At 37.8% G+C, this 25,338-nt stretch overlaps 1 protein-coding gene across 2 annotated transcripts in view; it reads right to left on the bottom strand.

Moving 5' to 3' along the window:
* Positions 1-229: 229 nt before the first annotated feature.
* The window catches only part of SEL1L (SEL1L adaptor subunit of ERAD E3 ubiquitin ligase), a 36,635-nt gene continuing 11,526 nt past the window's right edge, over positions 230-25,338 (bottom strand). The window contains exons 5-21 of one of the 2 annotated variants that reach the window (XM_039552112.1): positions 24,644-24,749; positions 22,773-22,935; positions 21,219-21,272; positions 21,081-21,140; positions 20,383-20,464; positions 19,915-20,069; positions 19,106-19,162; positions 18,045-18,113; positions 15,502-15,579; positions 14,280-14,342; positions 13,379-13,466; positions 12,993-13,141; positions 12,246-12,411; positions 10,713-10,787; positions 8,925-9,097; positions 5,445-5,573; positions 230-4,208 (exon numbers count right to left, since the gene is read on the bottom strand). In XM_039552112.1, coding sequence (XP_039408046.1) covers positions 4,005-4,208; positions 5,445-5,573; positions 8,925-9,097; positions 10,713-10,787; positions 12,246-12,411; positions 12,993-13,141; positions 13,379-13,466; positions 14,280-14,342; positions 15,502-15,579; positions 18,045-18,113; positions 19,106-19,162; positions 19,915-20,069; positions 20,383-20,464; positions 21,081-21,140; positions 21,219-21,272; positions 22,773-22,935; positions 24,644-24,749 — 1,871 coding nt within the window. In that variant the 3' untranslated portion in view covers positions 230-4,004. The remainder of the gene's footprint in view (positions 4,209-5,444; positions 5,574-8,924; positions 9,098-10,712; positions 10,788-12,245; positions 12,412-12,992; positions 13,142-13,378; positions 13,467-14,279; positions 14,343-15,501; positions 15,580-18,044; positions 18,114-19,105; positions 19,163-19,914; positions 20,070-20,382; positions 20,465-21,080; positions 21,141-21,218; positions 21,273-22,772; positions 22,936-24,643; positions 24,750-25,338) is intronic. The other variant, XM_039552113.1, reaches the window with a different exon arrangement.

Genomic DNA, 25,338 nt, shown 5'->3' with positions numbered 1-25,338 from the left:
GGTACAAATGCTATATACACTGTCACACACATATACACAGCAGGCAAGTTTCTAGCACAGCTGAAGACAAAATACATAATGACCCATTCCACCTTCTATGCTCCTCCTACGGAATGGAAGTGAAAGAAGTATGACAATCTTTATAGGAAGGGATGCATTTAACAGTGGCATATACCAGTGCATATGACCAGCAATTCACATCCTCTGTTATCATAACCACTGTGAACACTGAGGGTAACCACACAGGTGGTATCTTTATTTCACAAGATTAAAGATACAGTACAAAATGAATCTGTACATCTTTCTATTAACAGAATTTGTTTACACAATTATATTACATTTGACCAGCCTTTATACTGATTTTAAATACAAAATAAATTTACAAAACTCCTACAAGACCCTTTAAAGAACTGTAGCTGATAAAAACAAAGGGTTCCCCCCAATAGTTCCTATTTGCCATACGCATTTGCAGTAGTTCAAATCAAACTAAATCTTTTCAGTTTAATATTCTCTGAAACAAAAATAGAATTTCAGTTCATTGTTGCCTATCTAAAAGGAAAGCAACTTGCAAAGGTGAGTGTAATCCCCTTTTATAGGCCAAAACTAGCATATAATAGGTGGAAATTAAATAATGCATAGTCTTAAAGTCCTTTCACAAGCCATATCTTAATGCTCTTCCTCCAAATCAATAACATTTGATAGTTGTGTTTTTTTTTTTTTTTTAGTAAGAGCAGCTGACTTACAGAAGATGGCTAAAAAGTGAGTAAAACTGTCGTAAGTGTCTCATGGGGATGTTTGTATCAAAGGCCTTACCTTTTATTACACTGTCCCATGATGGACAACATAAAGCAAGAAAATTATTTCAACATATAGCTCTGGGACAAGTTTCACCAGTGATGAACTAAAATCTTGTTTTCTCAACAGTTCAGCATTTCTTTGAACTAGCAAGAACAGCTAATGTCTTTGATTAATAATCTGAGATGCAGAACAATGTGTCTCTCCGTATTTTCGCACAGCTTTCCTACATATAGAAATCCCACCAATAACACTTACTGCTCTGTGGTTCCATTTTCTGTGCAGGGAAAGAAGAGCATGTGTCTGGGAAGGTCAAATAGGCAGGCTCTGGCCTATGTTACTACACACAAAGAATACAACTTTTCGATTCAAACCATGCTGAACACACCCAGAAAGGCTTCTCTTAAATCAAGTTTCCCTTCTAAAATACTCCTGCATATAAACTATAGGATAACCTGTGTGCTACCAAAAGGAAAAAGTACTTCACTGCATTAAACTGAGCAACTCAGCTTCTTTAGGAAAAAGATGCTTGATTAACTGAGTGCACAAGGAACATATTGCTAGTAAGAGTTAAATATACTTTCCTCAAAATGCAGGTTTCAGAACAGAGTAGCAAGGGATTGTCATAAAAACTTAAGTCATGGTGTAGATAACTGATTTAGAAAACTTATTCATTTCTTTAATCCCTGAGTTAACTTGCCATTATTTATGGTAAGTACCTTTTTTCTTCTACCACTGCATTCAAATGAATGTCATCTGAAAAGTTAGTGGTAGTAATTTGGTGGAAGGGAAAAAAGCAGGAGAAAGACTTCCTTATTGCTCCTTCAAAAAGCAGTTTTTTAAAACGAAATAGCTTGCTGATCTTCAATTGTTTTCTTCTGCTGATTTCTTGGATATAAAAATGCATCAGATTCACTGGAAATCATCTGTAAGACTGTCTTATAGCAGCAGTGATGAGAGATTCTCATGCAAGTAGGACAGAGCTTTTAGAATTTAGTTATAATAGATCAAACAACCAAAACATTTTAATAATGCAGTAACAAAATTGTTAAATTGCCTAAGAGACCAATACCAATGAACCAATGGTATTTAACTGAAAAACATTTTCCATATAATCTTTAATTTATTCATGCCAAGCTAAAAAGAGTTATTAAGTGACAGTGGCAAAAATATTTCAGAGGGAGTGTTCAGAAGTCACAGATATCTTAGAAATGCAGCTGGGAAATGCTGTACATATAAGACACTATATTTAAGTTCAATACTGTTTCATCTGCTAATGATGATTAAGACTGAACAAGACATTCCTCTACCACATGCTGCAACCCTCCATACTAAAATTAAAGATTTGTCTTCATATGACAAGCATAATAAACATTGAGAAGTACTGAGAAGTTCTACCTATAATACTAGTACCTTTAATACTAGTCATCTGTGACATTCCCATTTACAAAAGAATGGATTGCTTATCTTCTATCCCAAACTAGAGATCTATTGTGCAATGATCTCCTTGCAAATGTACCAAGTATGAAACATACCAAAATCTCAATTCTAAATGAAGTGTATTGATATGTTGTTGCCAATACACTGGAAAAACATTTGCATTAAAAGAAGCCCTTAACCCTTTAAACACAACAACTTTTGTCAGAAAGCAGCTAAAGCCTCCTCATTTGTATTCATTCAGCTTTAAGATGGTATATTCAGAGGGTTTAATGCTAGTACAGAAACAAATATTTAATTACCATTGGTAAAAAAGAACAGACACTTCTGCATTTCGTGCTTCTAAACTACTCCCCCACTGCTTCCCACCCCCAGGCCCGGAAATTATAGTTCAATGAAAATCATCACTAAGTGAAGATTCCTCTTGCAGTCTTAAATCATCAGTCCACAGGTCATATTCTTTACACTCATTAAAAGGCCTTTACATTGACCTGGTGGCATCAAGAAGCCATAAACCACTAGTCTTCTTTCTCTTTGGATTTTCTTGTAACAAGAGGTCCTTGAGATGGCACAGCCAGAAACATTACTGTAACTTTCATCTATGCCAGGTACAAGAGAGGTTGGCTACAGCCAGAGCACCCCTGTAGCTTTGGAGTAGCATCGCTGGCATAAACCCATGCCCTTTTGTAGAGAGTATGCATTTTTGTGGCTCATTTTTGTAGATGCATTAAGCAGATGCATGCATGAGATACACACATTTCTTTCTTGCAGTGCAAATCCCTAACAGGATTGTTGAAAATTAAGCATAGAACTTCCAACTCTAAAAGCAAGTCAGCTAACTCACTGAGATATCTGGCTCTCTCCTTTCTTCAATGTGCGCAGTAATACTGGTGCTTTCTGCAATCTAGACTCAGCCTCTTTTTTGTAAAGACAAATTTAAATTTAGGAACACCACCGATATGGTTTCATGTCATAAAATATTGCAAAGTACACAGGCTCCTGAAAAGTTTTAGAAGTATGTGAGATCTGGGCGCTGTGAGGACAGTTTTCAACTGACAAGCTGTACAGATCCAATCTGTCCCACTCCACCTCACAGGCTACATACTGACTGCTGAGAGCTGTCTAAGGGGAATGGAGGAAAATACTCAAAACAAAAAAGCACAAATGGAGAGTGGCATGTTTGCTGGCTTATTTTTACAGGGTTTATCAATAATCTATGTTAAACCATCCAAGATAGCATAAAAGACCAAAGTGTAAGAAATACTAAAAAATAATGAAATAAGGACTAGAAATACTTGGGATGCAGATCAGGATTTAAGTTCCTAACAGCTCTAATCTTTTTAGAATTTGAATATAGTTCAGCTTCTTAGACTTAAATTGGCCATAAATGTACTATTATTACTTTTATAAAGGGCAACTGCTATCAAGCAGGCGAAAACCTTCCACTGCTATCCTTCTGTCTCTCTGGGAGATGAAAAGGACTCTGAATAAAGAGGAACTAGATACAGCAGGCAACATTTTTGTAGTAGCACTCTTGTGTTTCCATGAAAAAAGCCATAGTGTTATTCCATTGGCACTGAAATAACATTCAAATCAGTTTCAAAATAATTTTCTTATCCCTGAAAAAAGGCATCATTCTAAGCAGCTTTCAAACTTTTTTTTAAACTTCTTTGCGCCTCTTTTGGGGGAGGGACTGTTGATCCAAAGTCCTAATTCACAATGAAAATTGTTCCTTATGGAAAAATCCAGTTCTTTCACTGAGGCTCTTGTTGCTATTGTGGTGGTTGATGCTCTGGGGGTGGTTCTTGTTGAGGCACAGCTGGCCGCAGTCCTGCTGGTCTGGGAATTGCTTGGTGTTGCCTTTGTCTGTAAGCTATAATTGTTCCCAGGAGCAAGGCGATGATAGTCATAAGGTAGAGGTCCCACTCAGGCCCCAGCAGCTGGTCCATATCAATACGTGAGAATACCTCCCTTATCTAAGAAAGAAGAAGTCCACATCATCATGTCAAAGAATACAAATGGGAAGTTACTTTGATTTTAAATTTGACTTGTACCACTTTTAAAACTTAGTGGCTCTTTTGCTCTCTGAAAAATAGTACCACATCAGTGACATTCTTAGTTTCCAGGAATTAAAATACCACTAAGACGAAGAGCCATGCTATATAGAATGAGGTATTCTATTTTCTCTTTTAGAGACTAACGTTCTCACTGTGGAGTTTTGGGGCTTTCCCATAAATGATAGAGCACTAAGCCCCAGGACACTTGTGTGGTACAATGCTGAGGTCTGTGCAGGTAATGGACAGGGAAATAAAGTGACTTACTGTTAGTTTTGATTGAAGTACCTTTTTGTAAGACTCTGTTTGCGTAAGCATTAGCCAATATGCACTTTTCTGCTTTGCTACTGTATTGGATGATACTACAGTCAGTGCCAATTTAAATCTGCATCAGCAGACTTAAAACTGGGAAAAGCTGTGTTCTGCACACTAGCTTCTGTGAGTCCTACATGGGTATTTGCCCAATTGGCTGAAGAATATTTTGACTGTCCACCCCTGAAAGTCCTCAGTCTCAAGACTACTACATTTTGGCGAACTTTGCTGAATGGCTTGAAACTACATTTGCTCTAAGTGGTAGTAACTTCCATATCATTTTAATTTATTAACTAATCCACAAAGGCAGTAAGATGTCAGAACACTGAGAAATATTGGAAAGACTTTAATTTCAGACAAATTTTTTTCCAGGGCCATCACACAGTAAAAACTCTACAAAACACCTAAACTATCTAACACAAATACATTTCCCCCCCCCCACATAGATCAAACACAACTCTAATGGGGTTGGTTACAGCTGAATATAAAATAGCATGAGAATTAGGGATATAAAAAGTTTTTTTTTTCCCTGAGCAATTATGTCAGTTAAATCTACTTCACTTTGGTAGCAGATGGTCATGGATAAGAACAGTCAAACAGTTTTGAGAAAGTCTCTTCAAGGGAAGAGGAGCACAGAAGAGCACTGGCTGTACACGTTTCAGTTTCAAAGAATTGAACAAATAGGAATCAAAGCTTCAGTGACTTTCTTAACATGCAACAACAGAAAACAAATCTAAGTTTGCAGAAGGCTCAAGCAATACTTCTACTTAAGAAAGATTACAAATTGAGCTTCTTTTAAAAATGGAAAACACATTTGCTGTGTTCTTTTAATTCTGCATTACTTACATTGATTTCTCGTATATACTGCAAGGAATAAATCACTCCAAGCTTGCAAAGTGCTAGGAAGACTGGAACCTGAGCATCTGGGCTTGCCTCAGCTGCCATGTCATAGAATCGTTTTGCAAGATGAATATCCTAAAGTTAAGAAAATTCAAAGCTCAGTTTTGAAAAGCTTGAAAAATTAACCATAATTATTTTTTCCTGAGATATGTTTACCTTTGAATATGCAACTAAATGGAAGCTTCAATTTGAGATGAAGCTATTTTAACTGATGCTAGAATGGAAGTTCACAAAGAGATTAGTAGTAGCATATTCAACCTATTCGCTGTAAACCAAAGCAAATATTTAGGTAACTCTAGTACACTCTAACATCTTCAATACCACACAAAATATGACAGACTAAGAAAACTCAAGTTCCAGAGGAATATGCAGCAGCATTTCCTTTTGGTTACACTACAGTATGCCTGCTGCGTAGTGCAGCTTCTAACCACTCCTGCCCATATGCACAAATTAGATTTCACTATGTCCAAAATGCACATAACTTGCATTAGTGCCTGGCAAAAGTATGAGCACAAACAGAGCAACTTAAGGAAGAGCTTAACTTAGTGCTCTCTTTGGTGGCAATTGAAACAAAGTGGTGACTGTAAGGACTGAGGGTACACGTACTCAATAGCTTAACTTTCCTTGTTTGTTCAGTGTTTTTTTGGCTCTGCTACAGATACATACTGTGCAATGTTAGGATATTTGGATACAAACTGGCTGTGTTCACCCAATGACATGAAGAACAAGCCTGGGTAAGACTTGCCTCTGAAAATGTTCCAAGTTGGACACTCAAAATAAGAGAAATCTCCAGGACTTCACATCACATGCTCATTTTATAATTTCCTGATGGTGAAATACCATGAAGATTTTCTGATCATTGATACAGCAAAGCTTAGTTCCATAACACTTGGGGAAATCACAGTATGAAAATCAATACATTAAATGAATGAGATGTAATAGCTCACGTTAGTATTTTAATTCAATAGAACAACTTTGAATACTCATTGAGGCTGGCAAGTCAATCTTCTGTATAGCTATTTAAAAGAGCTTCCTTACCTCCTTTATACTGTGCTAGTGTTGGTGTAAAAGGAGATCCTAAATAATGGCTTGTTTTCATTTCTAATTAGCAAGCACTTCATTCTGCTTATGCATACTTCACTCTTACTTGACAGAAAAGTGCAAACCATAGGAATCTGAGTTATAACATACAAATAGCACTGCAATACCACACCAAATCTTAAGACCATAATATAATTAACATATTCTTAATTTTGAGCAGTATATGGAAACAGTCTTCATTCTGACATGTAGCCTCAGGGACTGGACAGCATTAAATGTATGAAGAGTGTCTAAGTGTACATGTCTGAGATTTCTGAAATGGCTTAATATTTGGCATTGACCTGATCTCAGTTTGAAAACCATCTTGGTACAGGAAGTGTAACATAAAATTCTATATGTAAGAAAAAGACTATTTATTCAATAAGTGAGAATAAGGCAAAAGCTGTTTAGTGGGGAAAAAAAAATCCCCACATTAAGAAATACCATGTTTATCCAGAATGAACAGTGCCCTGAAGTTGTGCAGGCCATCTTATTGGAACATTCTCCCGAACTCTGGAGTGTTTGCAATCTTAATGACATGGATCTAGGTGAGGAGAGATTTAAAGTACACATTCCTTTCATCAAAGCACTAACCCCCCAATTTTGTTATATATTACAGTGCTACTACAGTTTATATGTCCTATCCACAGGCCTCTAGTGGAAGAGCCTCTAGTAGTAGACATCCTACTGCACTAGGAAATATGATTTTAATTGTCAGTCATTTTCAGAGGTGCTCATAATTCAGCAATTTCCAGTCTGTGAAAGGAAAGCCAAATATTCTGCTTCAAGCAAAACTCAGTCTTAGCCTTTTCCAGAATATCCTGGCCCAGCCCCATGCCTTATCTAGTCAGTCCTAAATCTCCATCTTCTCATCTTACAGTTGTAAGGTTTTGGAATGCAGAAAGCAAAGGACATTACATATCCAGAATTACTAAGACAGGTTTTATACATGCAGTTTCCTTGCTTAGACACTCTCAGTGCTCCTTTCCTATATCTAAGTTACCTATTTTCCTTGCAATTCAACTTTTCATTCCATAGTAGATCTGAAGGAGAGAAAGTATTACTCCCCTGCATAAAGGAAGGCTACATATGCTCATCACGAGCCTCTGTGCATGCATTTTAGCTCTCTGTGTGTTGCCATCTCTGCTTCAGGTTGGAGAATACTCTGTGCAAATGATAGCATTAGGAATAATTTTTCCCATCATGCTGAACATGATGCAATAATTTTTTCAAACTTTTTTATTATTTGATCTAAACTGTGTTGTATTCAAGGCAGAAGCAAAAGAAAAAAGTCCATGCCTGAAATAATTTTTTTTTTAAGAAAACCTCCAACTTTAGCACTGTTGCTTTTAGCCACAGACTTATTTTCTGAAGTTAACTACTTTAGAGGGCTCAGTTACAAAGGGAAAACAATCCTAAAGCAACATTTGAAAACAAACTTTAAAAAAAATGCAGTTTGTCTACTGTATTGTCACTCCTACATCTAGGTCATTATGCATTTTTCAAATGTTGATTGCCTGATGTTGCCAAAGTAACAATACTGACCTATGATTTGCTCTGCTTTGTTCAGATATTTTCTCAGGAATTTACGGGAAAATAAACAAAAATTGCTCTTTTAACAGACCAACAGAATAATTAAAAGGTGCATATGTAGATAAAAAAAAAGTTGAAGCTCACTGAAAATACAGAAAATTAAGCCATTTCTTACAGTTTCAGGTCAAGTTATTATTAAATTCATACATTATGCTAAGGTAGGCTGCTCAAAATTAGTATGCAATTGCCAATTACATTATTTTGACACATACAGAAATATGTTGCTCTGGATCCCATAAGAATTAACTCATGGACAGCAACACACCACAGGGTTCCTAGACCCAGATACACTGTCGTCTTTAGGTGATGTAGTTTGCTTAACTTGAAAAACCACATATAATTTGGTCGTGGTTATGCTTTGTTACCTTGTTTTCAAAATGTCATGATACAGGAAACAATTTAACCAGTGTTTCAGAGGACGAGAATAATCCTGTACTAAAATGCCACTAGCCTGGAGATGATTTGCATTCACTTCACTACACTTCAAAGTCTTGAAAGCATTACAGAAGCATATGGCACTCATTTTGCCAGTATTCACAGTTTTGGGCAAATGTTTCTTCCCTGTCTATGCATCATTACTTCACATAGTTAAGTGTGAAGTCAATATACTTGTCCATTGCCTATTGGTGAATGTACTGGTAGATATGCTTATTCCAATTAAGTGGTTATATAGTACCCAAAGCCCAGTAGTAGTAACCAAACATTAGCAAATGTACTCTAATGAAGGAGACTCTCAGTCTACAGCTTACTCACCTGCTTGATGCCCAATCCCTTCTCATGCATGTAGCCCAGATTAAACATTGCTTGAGCACTGTGCTGCTGTTCTGATGCCAGTCGATAGTGAATAAATGCAGTTTCATAATCAACATCAGTACCAAACCCATAAAAATGGTAATCTCCAAGTTTAATTCTTGCAACAGTATATCCTATAAATCAAGAAACAACAAAAATGGATAAAACAGCTAGGCAAAGAAACCCTTTTGGCGTCCTATGAAAATGCAGTAAGAGCTTTAGTATTACTTTTCAGTTTGTACACACTGTTTACCTCTCACCGCTCCCTCACATATACAGCTTTTATTTTTTAAATTTGGTTAAGCTAACCAAAACACAACCAATTTCTATTTGCAGATAAGATCTTTTCCTGGTAATCCTACCAATATTTTTATTGCTGTGAAGTGGTATCAGCTGAAAATCCGTAACATGTTCATAATCTGTCACTTATTACAGAAAAACTTTTCATTTGCTATAGGGCTATTAAAGGATTCAACTTTGTTTCAAAAGCAGTGACACTGGAAACTTGAAAAATAGTGTCTTATCATCCATGTCATCATCTCAGTTTCTTAACTTTCAACTAAAAGCCTTGGAAGTCTGAATTAGGCTCTATTTGCATGATACTCCGAAGTAAAAAACTAGTACACAGATACTAGTGTAGATGCACCCATTAGGAAGTTAGACACCTCAAGATATTTCATCATTAAGTTCACTTTTGCTTATTTTAGGATAGGATCACGAGCACCAGAGTTTCAATTTGTGTTGTTTGGACATCAAGGCTGCATTCTTCATCACTGGACTCTGGTTACTTTGAATAGGAAACTGCATTTCTTATAAATGATGACTATTAACAAATTACTCTTTAGGATTTTGGATCTATTTTTCAAAGCAGATATATTTTTAGAAAAGCCAGCATAAACATTGCTAATGTTGTTTAATGCTGCTATGTATTCCATACGGAACGGCCAAAGAAACACACGGTACATTTGTATTTTAGTCCTTCTAGTCTTCAGAATCACAGAAAGGCTCAGACCTGCAAGCATATTGCAATGACACTATAGCTAACAATGGAACAAAGAACACCATCTATCCTACCTGGGATACAATTTCTGTTGAACAGAAGGAAGTAAACGTTCCCTCCTCACAAGTTTCATAACAAAACCTGTGAAATTGGACATTAATGGCTCTACTAAATGTTAAGGAAACCTTCCTGTCTGACCATTGGGAGGCACTCAGGCCATCACACTCTCACCACTACATATTGTTACTGTGGGGACTGAAGCCCCTTCCCTCTTTGCAGTGGGTGGCTCCAAGAGCTGATGGGTACTTGACTCCCTACTTGTGTCACTCACACAGTCAGGCAAGCTTTCCTTACTGGTTCGACCCTGGGTTTCCAAGAGCAGAGTCTCAGACGCCTGAAGCTTTTAAACAATTTCATATTGACACTGTTAGTCAAAAAACAGCTTGAGCTCATACTTCCCAGCAGGAACCCTGAACAAAGGAATCCCTAGGCTTTTATACCCTCACACTCTGCTCATACTTAAGTCTGGGGTCCTTGACTCTGCTGTGTCTCTGAGTGTCTGGTCACCTGGCTGGGCCACAGGTCCCCAGGACCTTTGTTATGCAAAAGGTCGGCAGCTCATGGCTCCTTGCTTCGAGCTCCTCCCACCCAGACCTCAACCTGCAGCTCCTACTGCAGCTGCAAACCTACACTGAATGTATTCCTCAACATAAAAATAAACTGATTGGAATTGTGAAGTAAAGACATACCTTGAGAAGCTGCTCTATTCCAGTGAAGCAAAGCTCGAGGATAGGTTTCATTTTCTCCTACTATGCTGGCTTCTTCTAAAAAAGAAAAGAATCCAGTTAAATAGAACCATGGTATATGCACCCACGACCACAAAAAGCCCCCTGCTCATCTTCAGTCTGCTGAAATAAGTAAAAAACTTGAAGCAATCTATGTTATAGAACAAACAAGATTCAACCCATCTGAAACTTATAAAAACCCCTATCATTCATATGGCCTTTCCATTTATCTGCCCACAGAAGAGCTAGGAACAAACTATATAATTTCACCCTGAACTACTGCTTACCAAGCATCTCTGCCATTCCAGCTGTAGGAGATTCTGATGCATACTTGAGGAATGGCAGAAGATGCAAGTTTTAAGAGCACATAATTTGGACTGTGACAAATACAAGGTTGAAGTATAACCTGTTATAGTTTGGCCATCTGAAACCCAAGACTAGCAAAGTAAAACAAAGGCTTAAACTCCTTAACCAGCCAGAGACTGCATGTTTTACACAGCAGTGCTTCAGCTACTTCAGAAGTTGCTCATGCCACAATTTGAGGGTTCATGAACTATCAGAGTTCAGACAATTCAAGGGATTTGTAACCTGAACTTCTAGTGTAATTATGGTTTCAGTTGGACTATCTCACAGCTGACACACAGGTTTTCTGTATAAAACGTATAAAATAATTTAAAATCAATCTTCAGCTGAGATGCAAATACAGCTGAGTAAAAACAATCAGAGTTTTAACCCAGGGAAAAATGCTATTTCTTTGCAAGCATGCACTTCCAGCCAAGACTGTCATTACTGTACCTTATCTAAGGATGATTCACTCAGACACCTTTGAAAAACACAAACTGGAAATTAAGATGTTAGATTAGCCCATCAGCCACCAATAGGTGCTTTCAATACTAAGATATAAAGCTGGCAATGAGACCTAGATTTGGTATAGAGAAAGTTTAAAATATTGGGTTTTGCAGTTTCTAGAAAGCTTTGTCATTGTACTTCCATTGTCTCCCTATGACTTCAAACTCTAATAAATTCAAATTCTAGCCATCTAGTTCCAGTAAGGCACATGGGACAAGTTTTTTTCAAATCTAACAGAACCACCTGTGCAGCTCCTCATCCCTGCTTTAAGAGTAGCATCAGTAAAGTCACACAAAGAAGATGATGCTGAGAAAATGAATTACAAGAGAAAGAACAAAGGACACAGACATGCATTCACAGTACAGGCCAAAGGTAAACCTAATGCAATTCCTACTTTTACAACTGTGCTTAGGAAATCCAGAGAAGAGAATTTTTAGCACTGTGCAAGTTTCTGAAGACTCTGCCTAAGCCATTTAAAAACCCTTATGTCAGAAATTAAATTTTTAGTCTAGGAAGTCATCCTTAGAAGAGACAATGAAAACTGATTGCTTTCCAGTGTGAAGAGCAGGAAAGAGGACAAGAGCTTCATTTAAGTTCTAACATGCCAACTCCAGAAAAACCCTTTTCAGTACATATGCAGATTCTTACTCTGATCAAGTATGAAAGCAGCATTGCTTTGTGCAACTTCATAGCCTTGTTCTGCCAGAAGAAGATACTGAACCACAGCAGAATTTGAATCACCATCTTTATAGCTGTTGTAGGCAGTCATCAGTCTTTCAGACCAACGCCCCCGTTCACATACGTTCTTAAACAACTGCAGAGGAAAAACGAAGGGGGAGGATACTGGTTGTCAGGAACTTCAAAAATTTAGGTTTTGCAAGAAGTAAACCTTTAACATTCTGATGCCTGTTCAAAATATTTATATTTCACATGAAAAACATGACAGGCAAACTCCACTGTTTAAGACAGGCTTAATTTAAGATACAAGTTGCTAAGCAGATAGATGCTTAGTAACGTGTAAGGTTCCTGGTAAGTAAAGATAGTAACTTGTAAGATTCAGATGCTTACTCAGAATTATTCTTTAGCATTAGTTTTTTTGTTATACTTAAATCGAGGTATAAAAGAAGAATTTGGTACTTATAAAATACTGATGCTTGCTTTGTATTACATTCTTTTGATTTTCTTCAAAGTTAATAAAGCAAATACAAATCTGACATAACACAAAAGCCAAAGATTTTTCTCATGAAATACAAGCAAGTTTGCTAATATATCACTTTCCCTTTTGATAGCCTTGACTCTGCAGTCACTACTGGAAATGTCCTATATAGGCTTATGTGGTTATAGCCAATTTCTTGCAAGTCAGTATTATTGACCTTTATAAATGGGTGACCTTACCTCAACAGCAGTATGACAGGACCGCATCACTCCAGTGCCAGTAGCATGCATCTGAGCCAGATTATAGAAAGCCAGAATGTGGCCACCCTGGGAGGCCAAGTTAAAATATTTCAAAGCTTGTTTATAGTCTTTCTTGACTCCAATGCCATCTAGAAGAAAGATTAAATCATTGCTATTCATTCCTCTTGAAAAGCAGTGTTGTATGAAATACAGTACTTTTTAAAATTAGTCAAGAAAAGCATCGTGAAAATGTTAGGAAAAACCAGAAACAAGTTCAATGTAGTAAAGCCCATTCTACATGCAGTGTATGCACACTTCTGCCACCTAGTGAACAGTGACTGAAAGGGCAGGTGCTTAGACCTGCAAATCGTTTTGATGCCACTTACTGTAATACATGGAACCTAGCTGAAGTTGTCCATCAACCCATCCCTGTTCTGCAGCCTTCTGGAAATACTTCAGCGCTAGCTCATAGTTCTGCAGGAAAATTTGGTCCAGTCATTAGAGCCTTGCAATACACCAAAGTTTAAGAGAGAAAATATGCAATATAAAAAAGTTTAAGAGAGAAAATATGCATGTGCCTACGTGTAAGGACAGTTTTCTTTTACAGAAAAATTACAGCAAGATTTTCCAGTGAAAATATTCCCCTGTTCAAAATTTGGAAGCAAAAAATGAAATAGACTACAATTATATTTAGCCTGTTGAAATTCTGCAGCTATCTCAAAGCTGGCATCCACATACAGCATTGCTATGAACAGTTATGCTTAACAGAATGGAAGCTCTGTTCTGTTTCTAGAACACCTATTTACTTCCTAAACTTTGGGCTAATTCAACTTTTGAATATCTGTTTGCACAGCTAAATATAAAACATTTGACAAGAAACCCTCCTGTGGGAAAAGAAATAAAGCAAATGAACTAATTAAAAGTTTCAAAGTGTTCCTCCACTCCCACCAGAGACACAAAATGGGGACAGTTAGGATTTGTTTTATTTCACAAGAAAATTATAGACAAGCTCAAATCTCCTGCTAAAATGCACACTTCTATGCATTTCTAATAGCTTAAGCAACATTTTCAAACTTTTGAGAGGAAAATCAGGATGTTTCTTTCATAGCTGCTAATTTCATAGCGCATTTTTTTACATTACAGATTTCCTCAAGGAATTTTCAGCGTAACAGGAATCTTCACAATTAAGCCTTCTACGGTACTTCCCTCCAGAAAAAAAAAAAATCTATTGACAACAAAAAGTCACACAATCACCTATGATTAGAAAGATGATTGTCAAAAGCTTACCACTGGAACACCTCTTCCGTAGAGGTAAGCCATTCCTAATCCACTCTGTCCAACCGGATTACCCTGAAAACACAGAAAAACACTTCTGCAAAGAAAGGCAAAAACCTACGCCTACATCTTTCAAATCTGGCATGCCTTTAACATCACTAAAGCATACAGTACTAAGAGAGACTTATTTTTTACTCCTAGTAATAGTTATTTAGGGAGGAAACAGCATCTATGGTAACTTTTGTTCATGTATGGTAACTACACAGATGATGAATGGGGAAAAACTTTCAGTACTAGTTATGAAAGTCTACTGTGCACTTCTACAGTGTCATAAAAGATGTAGAACCCACCACCCTAGAAAGACGGGGCATTAATAGCTTACTTTAGTTTTTCTAACTTCAAAATGTTTTGAATGCTACAGAAGTTCCCAAATCAACTCCAGGAACTCTAAGAACCTGTCTTAAGGGCAGAATGGTGGCTGTCCTGTGGGCTGCATTACTAACCCCTGCCCCTGCAAAAGCAGGCACTATGGCACTCCTTCAGTGCCAGGACAGGCAATGGGACACATCAGAAACCTTCAGTGAATGTAGGGAATGAGCACATTAAGACATCCTCACTTTAGTACACAGATGTGAAACAGCATTCTGATCGTGGAATGTAAGAACCATGAATGCAGTTCTCTTACAACAGTCCCTTCAGAACTTGATCTACTGTATTTCACATGCTAAACACCCTTCCTGGAGGACTACTCACGCTTTAACTGTACAATCACCACCATAAAGGATAGGTCAAAGACGGATACACGGGATTAACATGATCAAAAAATGTCATCCCAGAAAACAAACAGTCCAATGAGATGAGAGATATAAAACTATCATATATTCACAAAACAGAAGCACTGTAAATTCCTGTGACGAGACAACTTCAGATTAACAAAAATTAGCACTTCACAGAATTGGAACTATTTAGGTGGACAGTATTTCATATTGATGAAATAGAGTTAGACTCTATTCACGGGAGTTAGACTCCTTATGCTGAACACATCTTCATGAAGCACCATGGCCAGAGCAGTTTTTGACATCTTAGGCAAGCAAGATTATGGGCTAATTAATCTGGGACAGAAGCTGGGAGTAGGCATGTGCACATGGAAGAGCACATGAAGCATTTCCAGCATTTCAGAGCTAATCAACTTCTTAGTGCACATGCTGTAGTTGCAGCTTACAGATAATCATACCATATCAGCAGCTTTCTTGAAATACTGAAGGGCTGTTTCATTGCTCTGAGGTACAACATCACTTCCTTCTGAGTACATCTGAAAGAGAAAGCCTTTACTGAAGAACAGCCAAAGTAGTCAGCTGAGCATGAAGACCATGAAGCATCTTCATTTTACATATTGTGAGGGAGTCTATTGTACTTAGATTATTCTGACTATTGCATTACTGAATAATCAGTAAAACTTGTCCAGAAGCAGCAAATACATCCCTCTGCTGTAAAATTCAGAGGGTTTAACTTTCTAATGGAAAATGAACTGCCCATAAAATTAAAAAGTTTTCATGACAGTACCCTTCATTTTTAATTTCTACCACAGTGCAGTGAAAAACATGTATCAGGCAAAAACCTTGAGACCAGTGGAAGTCAAACTGTATTGGCAGTCAAAATACTTTGCGAAAACAAAGCAAAAATTGGTTATTAAATATAGTACACTTCAACATGTATTAGTGACAAAACACTCAAGCAATAGAGAAAGCAGGAACTGCAATTTCTTCTGTCAGGTGCCTTGAACAGCACATTTAAGGACATGAATTTTGCATCCTCTACTGCAATGACAGCCTGAAAAAGATGAGCTAGAGCTGGTGCTTATTGTAGCCTAACCTTAGACGGTACTCAAATGGAGTAATAAGGATTTAGTTCATCACAGGCTGAAGGTAGTCTGCAACCCAGATCTCAGACAAGTGACCTAAATACCTTTCTAAGCAGTAATGCATCATCATCACTGCCAGCAGCTTGCCAATCACGTATTAGACTAAAAATCACAGAACAGATTGGGTTAAAGATCATTTAGTTCCAACTACCATGCCATGGGCAGGGATGCTAGCCACTAGACCAGGTTGCTCAGGGCCCAATCCAGCCTGGCCTTCAGGAATTCCAGGAATGGGACACCCACAACTTCTCTGGGCAACCCCTTCCACTGCCTCAGCACCCTCTGAATAAAAGAGCTTCTGCCTAACATTTAACCTAAAGCTCTCCTCAGTTTAAAACCATTCCCCCTTGTCCTATCACTATCTGTTGTGCAAAATGTTGCTCTCCCTCTTTTTGTAAGACCTTTAGGTAATGGAAGGCTGCAATGAGGTCTCCCTGGAGCATTCTCTTCTCCAGGCTGGAGAACCCCAGCTGTCTCAGCCTGCCTGCATTGGAGACGTGCTCCTACCCTCCAATCATCTTGATGGCTCTCCTCTGGATTCACTCCAACAGGTCCATGTCTTTCCTGTGCTGAGGACTGCACACCCGGACACAGCACTCCAGGTGGGGTGTCATGAGGGCAGAGCAGAAGGGGAGAATCACCTCCCTCAACCTGTTAGCCACTCCTCTCTAAATGCAGGCCAGGATGCTGTTTGCCTTGTGGGCTGCAAGTGCACATTGCTGGGTCGTGCAGCTTTTCATCCATGAGATCCCCCAAGTCCTTCTTCGCAAGGCTGTTCTCAATGAGTTCATCTCCCAGTCTGTACTCATTTTTGTACAGGTGCAGCCCTCCCATTTCCACTTGTTGAACTTCATGAGGTTCTCATGGGTCCACTTCTCAGGTTTGTCCAGGTCCCTTTGGATGGCATCCCATCCTTCTGTTGTGTCACTGCACTACTCAGCTTGGTGTCATCTGCAAACTCGCTGAGGCTGCACTCGATCTCACTGTCTGCGCCACTGGTGAAGGTATTAAAGAGCACCGGTCCCAAGACAGAGCCCTGAGGGACCCCACTTGACACTGGCCTCCACCTGGATATCGAGCCATTGACCACGATTCTCTGGCTATATCCATCCAGCCAATTCCTTATCCCCCAAATATTCCACCCTTCAAATCCACATCTCTCCAGTTTGAAGAGAAGGATGCTGTATGGGACCACGCCGAAGGCCTTACAGATGTCCAGATCGCTGACATCAGTCATTCTTCCCTTGTTGACCATTGCTTTCACTCCATCACAGAAGGCAACCAGATTGGTCAGGTAAGATTTGCCCCTAGACAAAAAGGCCTTAAATCTGAGAAAACTGAAACAATGGTGTACCCTGCAGACAGACTCAGGCTTCAGCATAGAGCAAGTACAGGCCTACTGGCCATTTTTACTCAGATGCCTCAATTCTCTACATAGACTGAAAGGGGAAGAATGTCCTTCCCATTTCCTCTCTCAACTTATTATTTCCTACTGGGCAAAGTTTTGAGAAGTGTAGCTTTTCCCCTCACAATGTGTGGGGAAGAACTGCCTATTTAGAGTTTTGAATTCCACCGCAGAAAAAGGACATTGAGGTATTTAATTATTTGATTTTAAAAAAACCCCCTCTCTAGTTCAAGCACTATTTAGAAAAAAACAAAAGGAAAGGAAACTTCGACAAGAAATAACAGACTAGAAGACTCAAATCTTGCAGAAAAATTCAAAACAGTAGCAAAAAGTCAATACCTAGATTCCAGAATTCAAGTTTTAGACTGCCTGATATCAGAAAGTAGGAAACATATGCTACTTTTCATTACAAGGCAGTCAGTTTCCTTATTTGAGGGTGTTCATATTTTACCTTTCCTAGAAAAGCCATAGCATGGGAATTGCCAGCATTAGCTGCTTGATTGAAGTATTCAAATGCTCGCTGTAGAGAAGAAAACAAATGTTTTATCTACCATGACTATGATTTGAGTAACTTTTCTCACAAATGGAGCAGAGACAGGTAGATTGTTTGCCGAATTACCAGGTTCTTCTGGCAATAAGAGTTATCATTCCCACCTAATTTAATATATGTAACAGGGTTCTTCACTCAATCTCAACAGTAAGCGGCAATCCCTCTAATAAGTGTATTCCAAAAAGCAGAAGGAAAAAAACCAACAAATTACAACTGCTACTATGCGCAAGCTACACAGGTAAATCTTAGTTTCTTATTGTACCATCAAATCCTGTTTAGAATAGGTGAGATTTGCCAATTCCTATTCTACTTTTACACAGAATTTGGTTATAGCTCCTTCTGACCACTCACTATCATCTCTGAGCCCTTCTGAAGCAGTCATTTTGAGGTATTTTAAATATGATGACCAGTAAATAATTTCTGTTAAATAATTACTGTATTGGATGAAATAATCCTCAGGACTGCACATCCTTAGCTCTCCATTTTTTCAATACATACCTCAAGACAAGGTTAGCTATTTTAACTCCCATAAGCAGAGTAGCTAGGTTGGCTTACATCAGCAGAAGTTCTATTTTCTATGCACACTTAATATCTTTAGTATTTAAAGTTGCACTGTTTTGTCTGCAGAAGCAAAATGTTCTAGACTATCATCACTAATGCATGCTCACTGCATCATAAAGACTGTCAAAAACAAGAACTGTTCTTATCAGGTAGCACTGGAGCTGGCTGAGCTTTTGTACATGTGATAACATTCTCATTTCTGAGATAGTTAAACTAATTATGTAAAAAAATCAGTTCCATTTTCTAGTCACATAAAGATTAAGTTTTATTGAACAAGGCTATTGAAATCGCTACATACCATACAGTGGCACTTACACACTTTTGCATCACTTGTTTTGTCAGTTATACTTTCTCCCCCTCTGCCACGTGTAATATGCATCAGAGTTATAGAGAAAAGGTACCTGATGATTTTGCTCTACTCCTCTTCCCCCATGCAAGTGCAACTGTCCAAGGCCAACCTAAAAATAAATTTTACATTGCAAGAAAGTCACTTTTCCCTCAAGCCTTCCTTTTTCTAGCAATACAGATACAGGTGAGCTAATTACATGCACAATGACAGACAGTATCAGAGTTAAAAGACGCCACAAAGTTTGAAGGCACAGATTTGCTTCAATAACTACAATACAATCCTACTTTTTCACACTAGCCTAAAGGGAAATTTATCCTAGATAGAAGTGAGATACTGTCCTAGATGCAAAGTAACAACAGTTCATTTGAGTCCTGCCTACCTATGTCTTAAGTCATACGTGACCAAGTTGGATTGTAACTATTTGCCTCTATTAGCATCCTCCCCACCTGCACTGTGTGTAGGAGAGGTCCAGCCTGCAGAAGTCATGCAAGAGCAGAAGCAGTGAGAAACTGAAATCCCCTGTCAAGGCCAGTTTTTTCATCTAGCCTTCCTCCACAACATCTGAAGTTATCCTTGAAATAGTCTGGCTGATTTCTAGTGAAAGCCAAGACCTCATTCCTAAGCTGCTTAAGTTGCAATGTTATGGACTTGTTTTAAAAAAAAATTTGCATTTTCTGTCCAAGTTCTACCTTAAACACACTAAAATCTAAGTCTCTTCACATAAAAACTAATGGGGAAATAGCATTCAGGTTGATTCAGGATGAAGAGAACACTAAAGCTCCAATGTCTTTCTGCATTTCATAAAGCTGTTCCTGTAATTCTTGAAAATGTCTGAATGCCATCAGGGGAAGTGAATCTTACCTGTGCCTGTACATCTCCTTTCTCTGCTAAAAACTGGTAATACTGGATCAAGTCTTCTTCTAGCATCCCACTTGCCATTCCTGGATTTTCTACTTCATCTGCTAAGCGAATTCGCTGAACCACTGTGCCACCAGTCAAGGAAATGTCACTAGCAACTGGAAAACAGATGAGATAAATTTTCACATGGGTTTTTTCCATACAGAAGTTACACCATAACTTAGTAAAACCAGATGTCTACAGAGCTTCAAGCTATTACTCAAGAGAGAATTAATTACTTTGACACCCTCTAAGACATTTCAATAGAGACAAAAATAGCATATCATGATTCAGAGCCAAATGGATAACTTGTTTAATAGCAGGAATTCTCTGTTTATACTATCAATGTTAGGAGTACTTTAGTATCCTCTAGTTGGACGATACAGCAGTACGCACAAAGTCAAGAACGCTACCCTAGTAAAAGGTTTTTACCATGATTAGCTACAAGTCGGTAGTGAGTGAGAGCAGATTCACAACTCTGAAGGACTCCTATCCCAGCCCAGTAGCGGTAACCCTAGAAAGGAAAATATAAAAATACGGGATTATCAGTTACTTGAGAACATAGTGCTTGCTGTGTTACAAACTTTTTTCACATTACTTGAGCAAGATTTGATGAGACAATAGGCCGGACAAAGGCCACGAGTCCATTGTAGCTACAAAAAAAGCAAAAGACGGACACTATTAAAGGTTAAACATGGCCAGTATAGTTTGGATATTACTCAAGAAAAAGCAAATAAGCAGAATGATGCTTAAGGGTGAACATGTAAAGCCTTTTACTTACATATGCACTTGGTCTTAAATCTCACAATACTGATTAAAACAGCATCTTCTGTAAAGATCTCTTTCATAGTCCTCATTAGATTACAAAAATGTTAAGTCTGACAATTCTGATTTAAGTCAAGAGATATAAACATAGTCCATCTAAATTCATAGTGGCATATAGCTTAAAATGAGCAGACTCATCCTTACATTAAAAATGAATAATGGGGAAGGTATTAGTGCCCACCCAATGCATGTAAAATGATCTAATATTTGGACAGGGTATTCATATGAAAGGAAATCTTAACACTGAAAATGTAGGCGTACACAAACACTCTTGCATATTTAAAGTTATTAACCATCTTACTTACCAGGATCATATGAGCGATCAGATTTCCTCCTAAAGCTCCAAAAGTGTAATACACCAGGGCCTAAAACAAAATCACTGGTTATTTAACATCTGCCGTAAGAGAAAATACAAGAGCACACACTGGAAATTTCTAAATTACCTTAGCTTGACTAGAATTGACTCCTAGGCCAGACGCATACAGAAATCCAAGAGCCTAGAAATAAAATAAAGTTTGTCAGCATACCCTTTGAAAAATCAAGGATCAGTTTTCCTGGAATACATAGGCATAAAGACTCAAAGATGCAAAGAGTATGCCCAGCTCTACCTTCAGTTTGGTAGTGCCTCTATCTATGTTCTTCCCTGCCCCTTTCAAAGTATGAAGTTTCTAAATTACTCAGTTGTTTAGGATGCTAACATAAATTACTGTTTCACCAGAATTCAGATGAGGAAATTGAACGCAAGGAACAAACTACTAATTCCCTGAATGTCAAGTATAGATCCAAAGGTCCTAAAGAGTGAAAGTATCCCAGTTTAAAGTTTATTATCTTTATTGAAGACAAGCAGTATCTGTCAGGTTATTTATGTACCAGTTTGCCTCATACACCAGTGTAAACATACATGAACCACAGCCTTGTCTAGAGGGCTTGTACTGTTTGATTCACAGATCCTGTGAATTTACAGTTTTGCATCTGTTCTGCCACAGGATAGTTGCAACTGTGACTATAAACAGTCAGAATGCACTGAGCTGTTTGGCTGAGGTTCTTCCAGAAGTTATTTTTGCTCTCAAGATTTACATAGTTATTGCTCTACCTATCACACCTGTTACAGCTGGTGGCTCAGAATAGAAACTAGTAGCACAGAAAACGGTATATATATAGAGATGTCTATATTTCACAGTGCTCTAGCACTATTCTAGGCAATCTGAAAGCATACACAAAAATTATGTCATGCAGACAGTATTGAAACTCTAGACCAATAAAAGTCAAGGTCATCATTGAGAGATAAAGTCTCTATAGAGAACATGTTCCTGCTTTCTATGGTAAATCCGTATTCTACCATTAAACAGGGAACAGCTGGTAGCCAAAGAGATAAGAGAAAATTAATAGTTCATTAAGAAGCTGACACTTCCAAAACAAGAGAGAACTAAACAATAAGTATATGCAGATACTGAGACATTAAAATCAAAACCACCCATATTTTATGACGTGTTGTAACAGTAAGTATGAACCATTCTATGTTCAAAGGCACACGGACAAAGCAATCCAGTAATAATCTAATTTACTAATAATCTATTTACTAATCCAGTAAATAGCTGTCAAGATTCCTAGGAGTTATTTCCTAGATTATAAATTGGTGTGTATATCTGCCCATCTCAGATTAAATTGCAAATGAAAAGGCACAACATTGCACAAAAACCACATAAAAAGTACACAGTTTCACAAGGTTTGTCGGCTGCAGTCACCTGTATCTACCTGTTTTTTGACTTATACATCTAATGTAGTCAGTCATGTAACAGGAAAGAAATTAAATTAAAAAACCACCACCATCCCATATTACCAGTAGTTAAACATTTTTTCAAAACTCAAAGAGAAGATATGTTTGTGTTTACTTTGAGGGTGCAGGAGCCATCTAAAAAAGCACCTTAGAATAAATACAATCTATAAACAATTTGTAAACCTACAGAAACACCTGTAGAATCTAAGGATATACATACCATTTGTCCTTTAGGAGAACCTTCTTCTGTTAGTTTTTCAAATAGTTCTTTTGATGACTGGATGTTCTGCTTCAAGTAATCCCCAAACAACAAAGCATAAGACACTTTCTCCATGGCCTTGGTATGATTCATGTCAGCTGCTTTCAGAAGATACTGATATGCCCTTAAGAGAAAACAGTTTCTTTGTCAACTTGAAGCAAAGAAGCAGATTCCATTCATAAACCTGAAGATTCTGGAGAGGTGTTTTGTTTCTCTGTTTTAGCCTTTATTTTCTAAAAGCGCATCTACCTACAGTCATTTCTTCCAGCCTCAAATCATCAACATAAGCAACAACGCATGATTTAGTTAACGGACAAGCTGAATTTTAATGTTCACTCTATTCCATAAGCAAAGCAGTATGCATTTCCTCCCCTCTAACATATACAAGAAATTTAAGGTCAAATGCTACATTTTAAATTCTAGCAACAATTTTAAGTTCTGTGCCAGGTATCCAGTAGAACCACTCCCGTAACAGTCTCGTAGATCACATTAGAAAGAAGCAGCCTGAAAAAGACTATGGAGTCTCTCTGATTTGAGTACAAAACCACTCCAGTGAAAACACCAAGCTTTGGGCCCAAGACAACTGCATACGTGATCAATTTTGTGATGAAGTCATGCTAACAACGAGGAGGATCTCTGGAAGCTCCTCTTTCTGTTTCAGTCTCAGAACTTAAGGTAGCCCTTCAAAGTAATTTCACAACAGCTGGTTTCACAGCAATTAAAAACCCCTAAACCTTAAACATGCCTGCTTCGGCTTGTTTTCAGAGACCTCTGACAGCACTCCAAGACTTTTATTTACCTCTCCTCTTTTCTACTCTCAGCCTCGTCCTTGTTCTTTAGGACAGAGGCATACATGATTCCTCACAGAACTTCATCTTCTAAGAAAGTGTAAGGTGTACAAGAGAACTAACACCTAATATTGTTTTACAACTCTTACACTATTTTATACTAAAAAATACTACTCAGAATCCAACAGATATTGTCTCCCTTTGTCTTTGCCAAGGTGCAGACAACTTTAGATGTGCCTCACTTTCTCTGACACAAAGTAGAAATGCACCCCTTTATTTCCACAAACAAATTTAAAATAGTAATAAGTCCTCACATATTAGTTGGCAGAAGTCACTACTTACTAAGAAGTTATCAACATGAATAAGATCTAAATTAACCTAGCCATTCTAAATCATACTGGTAAAGCCACAGCTACTTAATCCGTAATTGGATCCATACAGAAGAGAAAGTAGAGACAAGAATGAATAGTACACTAATTTCTTGTTATCTGTTTTTGTCTACAAGCATTACCCTCTTCCTTCTAACAACATTCATTATCAGAATTTTAATGATTTGTTGAGCTTAAGTGTAATACTATTTTTATGGTGACCAAAACCATCAGAAAGCAGGAGATAAAACAGAGCAGGACAAGAATTGCCAATTTTCCCCACATCGTTTTTGAAGCGGAATGAGAACCAGACTGTAAGAAACATCTGAAAAAGGACAATTACCTCATATCATGCTCTCAGTTTTTCTCCTGGGCAGTTGCCATGTAAAACTGGGACTAGAGAACTGCAGCATCATCTTGTATTAAGTCAATGTTTTGATGACACCCACTCTTCAGAAATTAATCATACACAATTTTTACTGCATTCAAAGGAATGCAGGCATAAATTTTTCTAAATACCCTGAATTTACTATTTATTTTCTATCACTGTATAGTTTGATGTTGAATCCAATAAAGCTTGAAATCTCAGGGCAGCTCATTCAAGTTGTTTTTGAGTTAAAGGAGAGTGACCAGCCATATCATCCTTCTCCTGTGGGGGTGGATGAGGTATACTTACACTTTCTTCTGAGCCTTTTTACTGCTTTCATTAAGAATTTTCATTCCAATCTGATAAACATCCTCAGCTTCTTGCATCTGCCTTCTCTTATTAGACTGCTCTTCAGCTAAAAAAAAAAATATACATTAAGAGCTCCAATTATACCACTCAAGACTATCCTCTCAAAATTCTTATTGGTTCTAAAGGGTAAATACAGCCAGAAACATGTTTTTGAAGACCAATAAACAAAGTGATTACAAAAAGCTGTCTAATGGATGTGTTGGATATATTCATAGATAATTTCTTCTTGTGGGACGTCTCTCATGTACAAGTTTGCTGATAAAATTCATTTCATTCATTGCTCAAAAGCAAGCTGTGCAGGTTCCTCCTTCAGAAGGACATTTCCTAGAGAAGGGTTGCTTTTGTACAACAAATGATTAAGTATAATGGGCAACTGTCAAACCCCTACCCTCCTACAGCCTCAGGAACAGAGTTTTACAGATGCTTTCACTGCAAGATTTCCTAATCAGCTTTGGGAAGTGGCATTTGCATTAAAACTTCTTCCAACATGAAAACTTTGCCTTCACAACTACTTGTTTATCATGGTATAAAGTGGCCAGGGACTTCTACAACCTGAAATAAGGAGTGTTAAGAGGACCGAAAACACTACCTTAAAAAAGTATTCCTTGAACAAGAACAAGACAAAGGGTTGCTTA

Source organism: Corvus cornix, chromosome 5 (assembly GCF_000738735.6).
Source record: "Corvus cornix cornix isolate S_Up_H32 chromosome 5, ASM73873v5, whole genome shotgun sequence".
Lineage (NCBI taxonomy): Eukaryota > Metazoa > Chordata > Aves > Passeriformes > Corvidae > Corvus > Corvus cornix.
The sequence above is the reverse complement of the archived record's forward strand: the minus strand, read 5'-3'. Positions and strand labels throughout refer to the sequence as shown.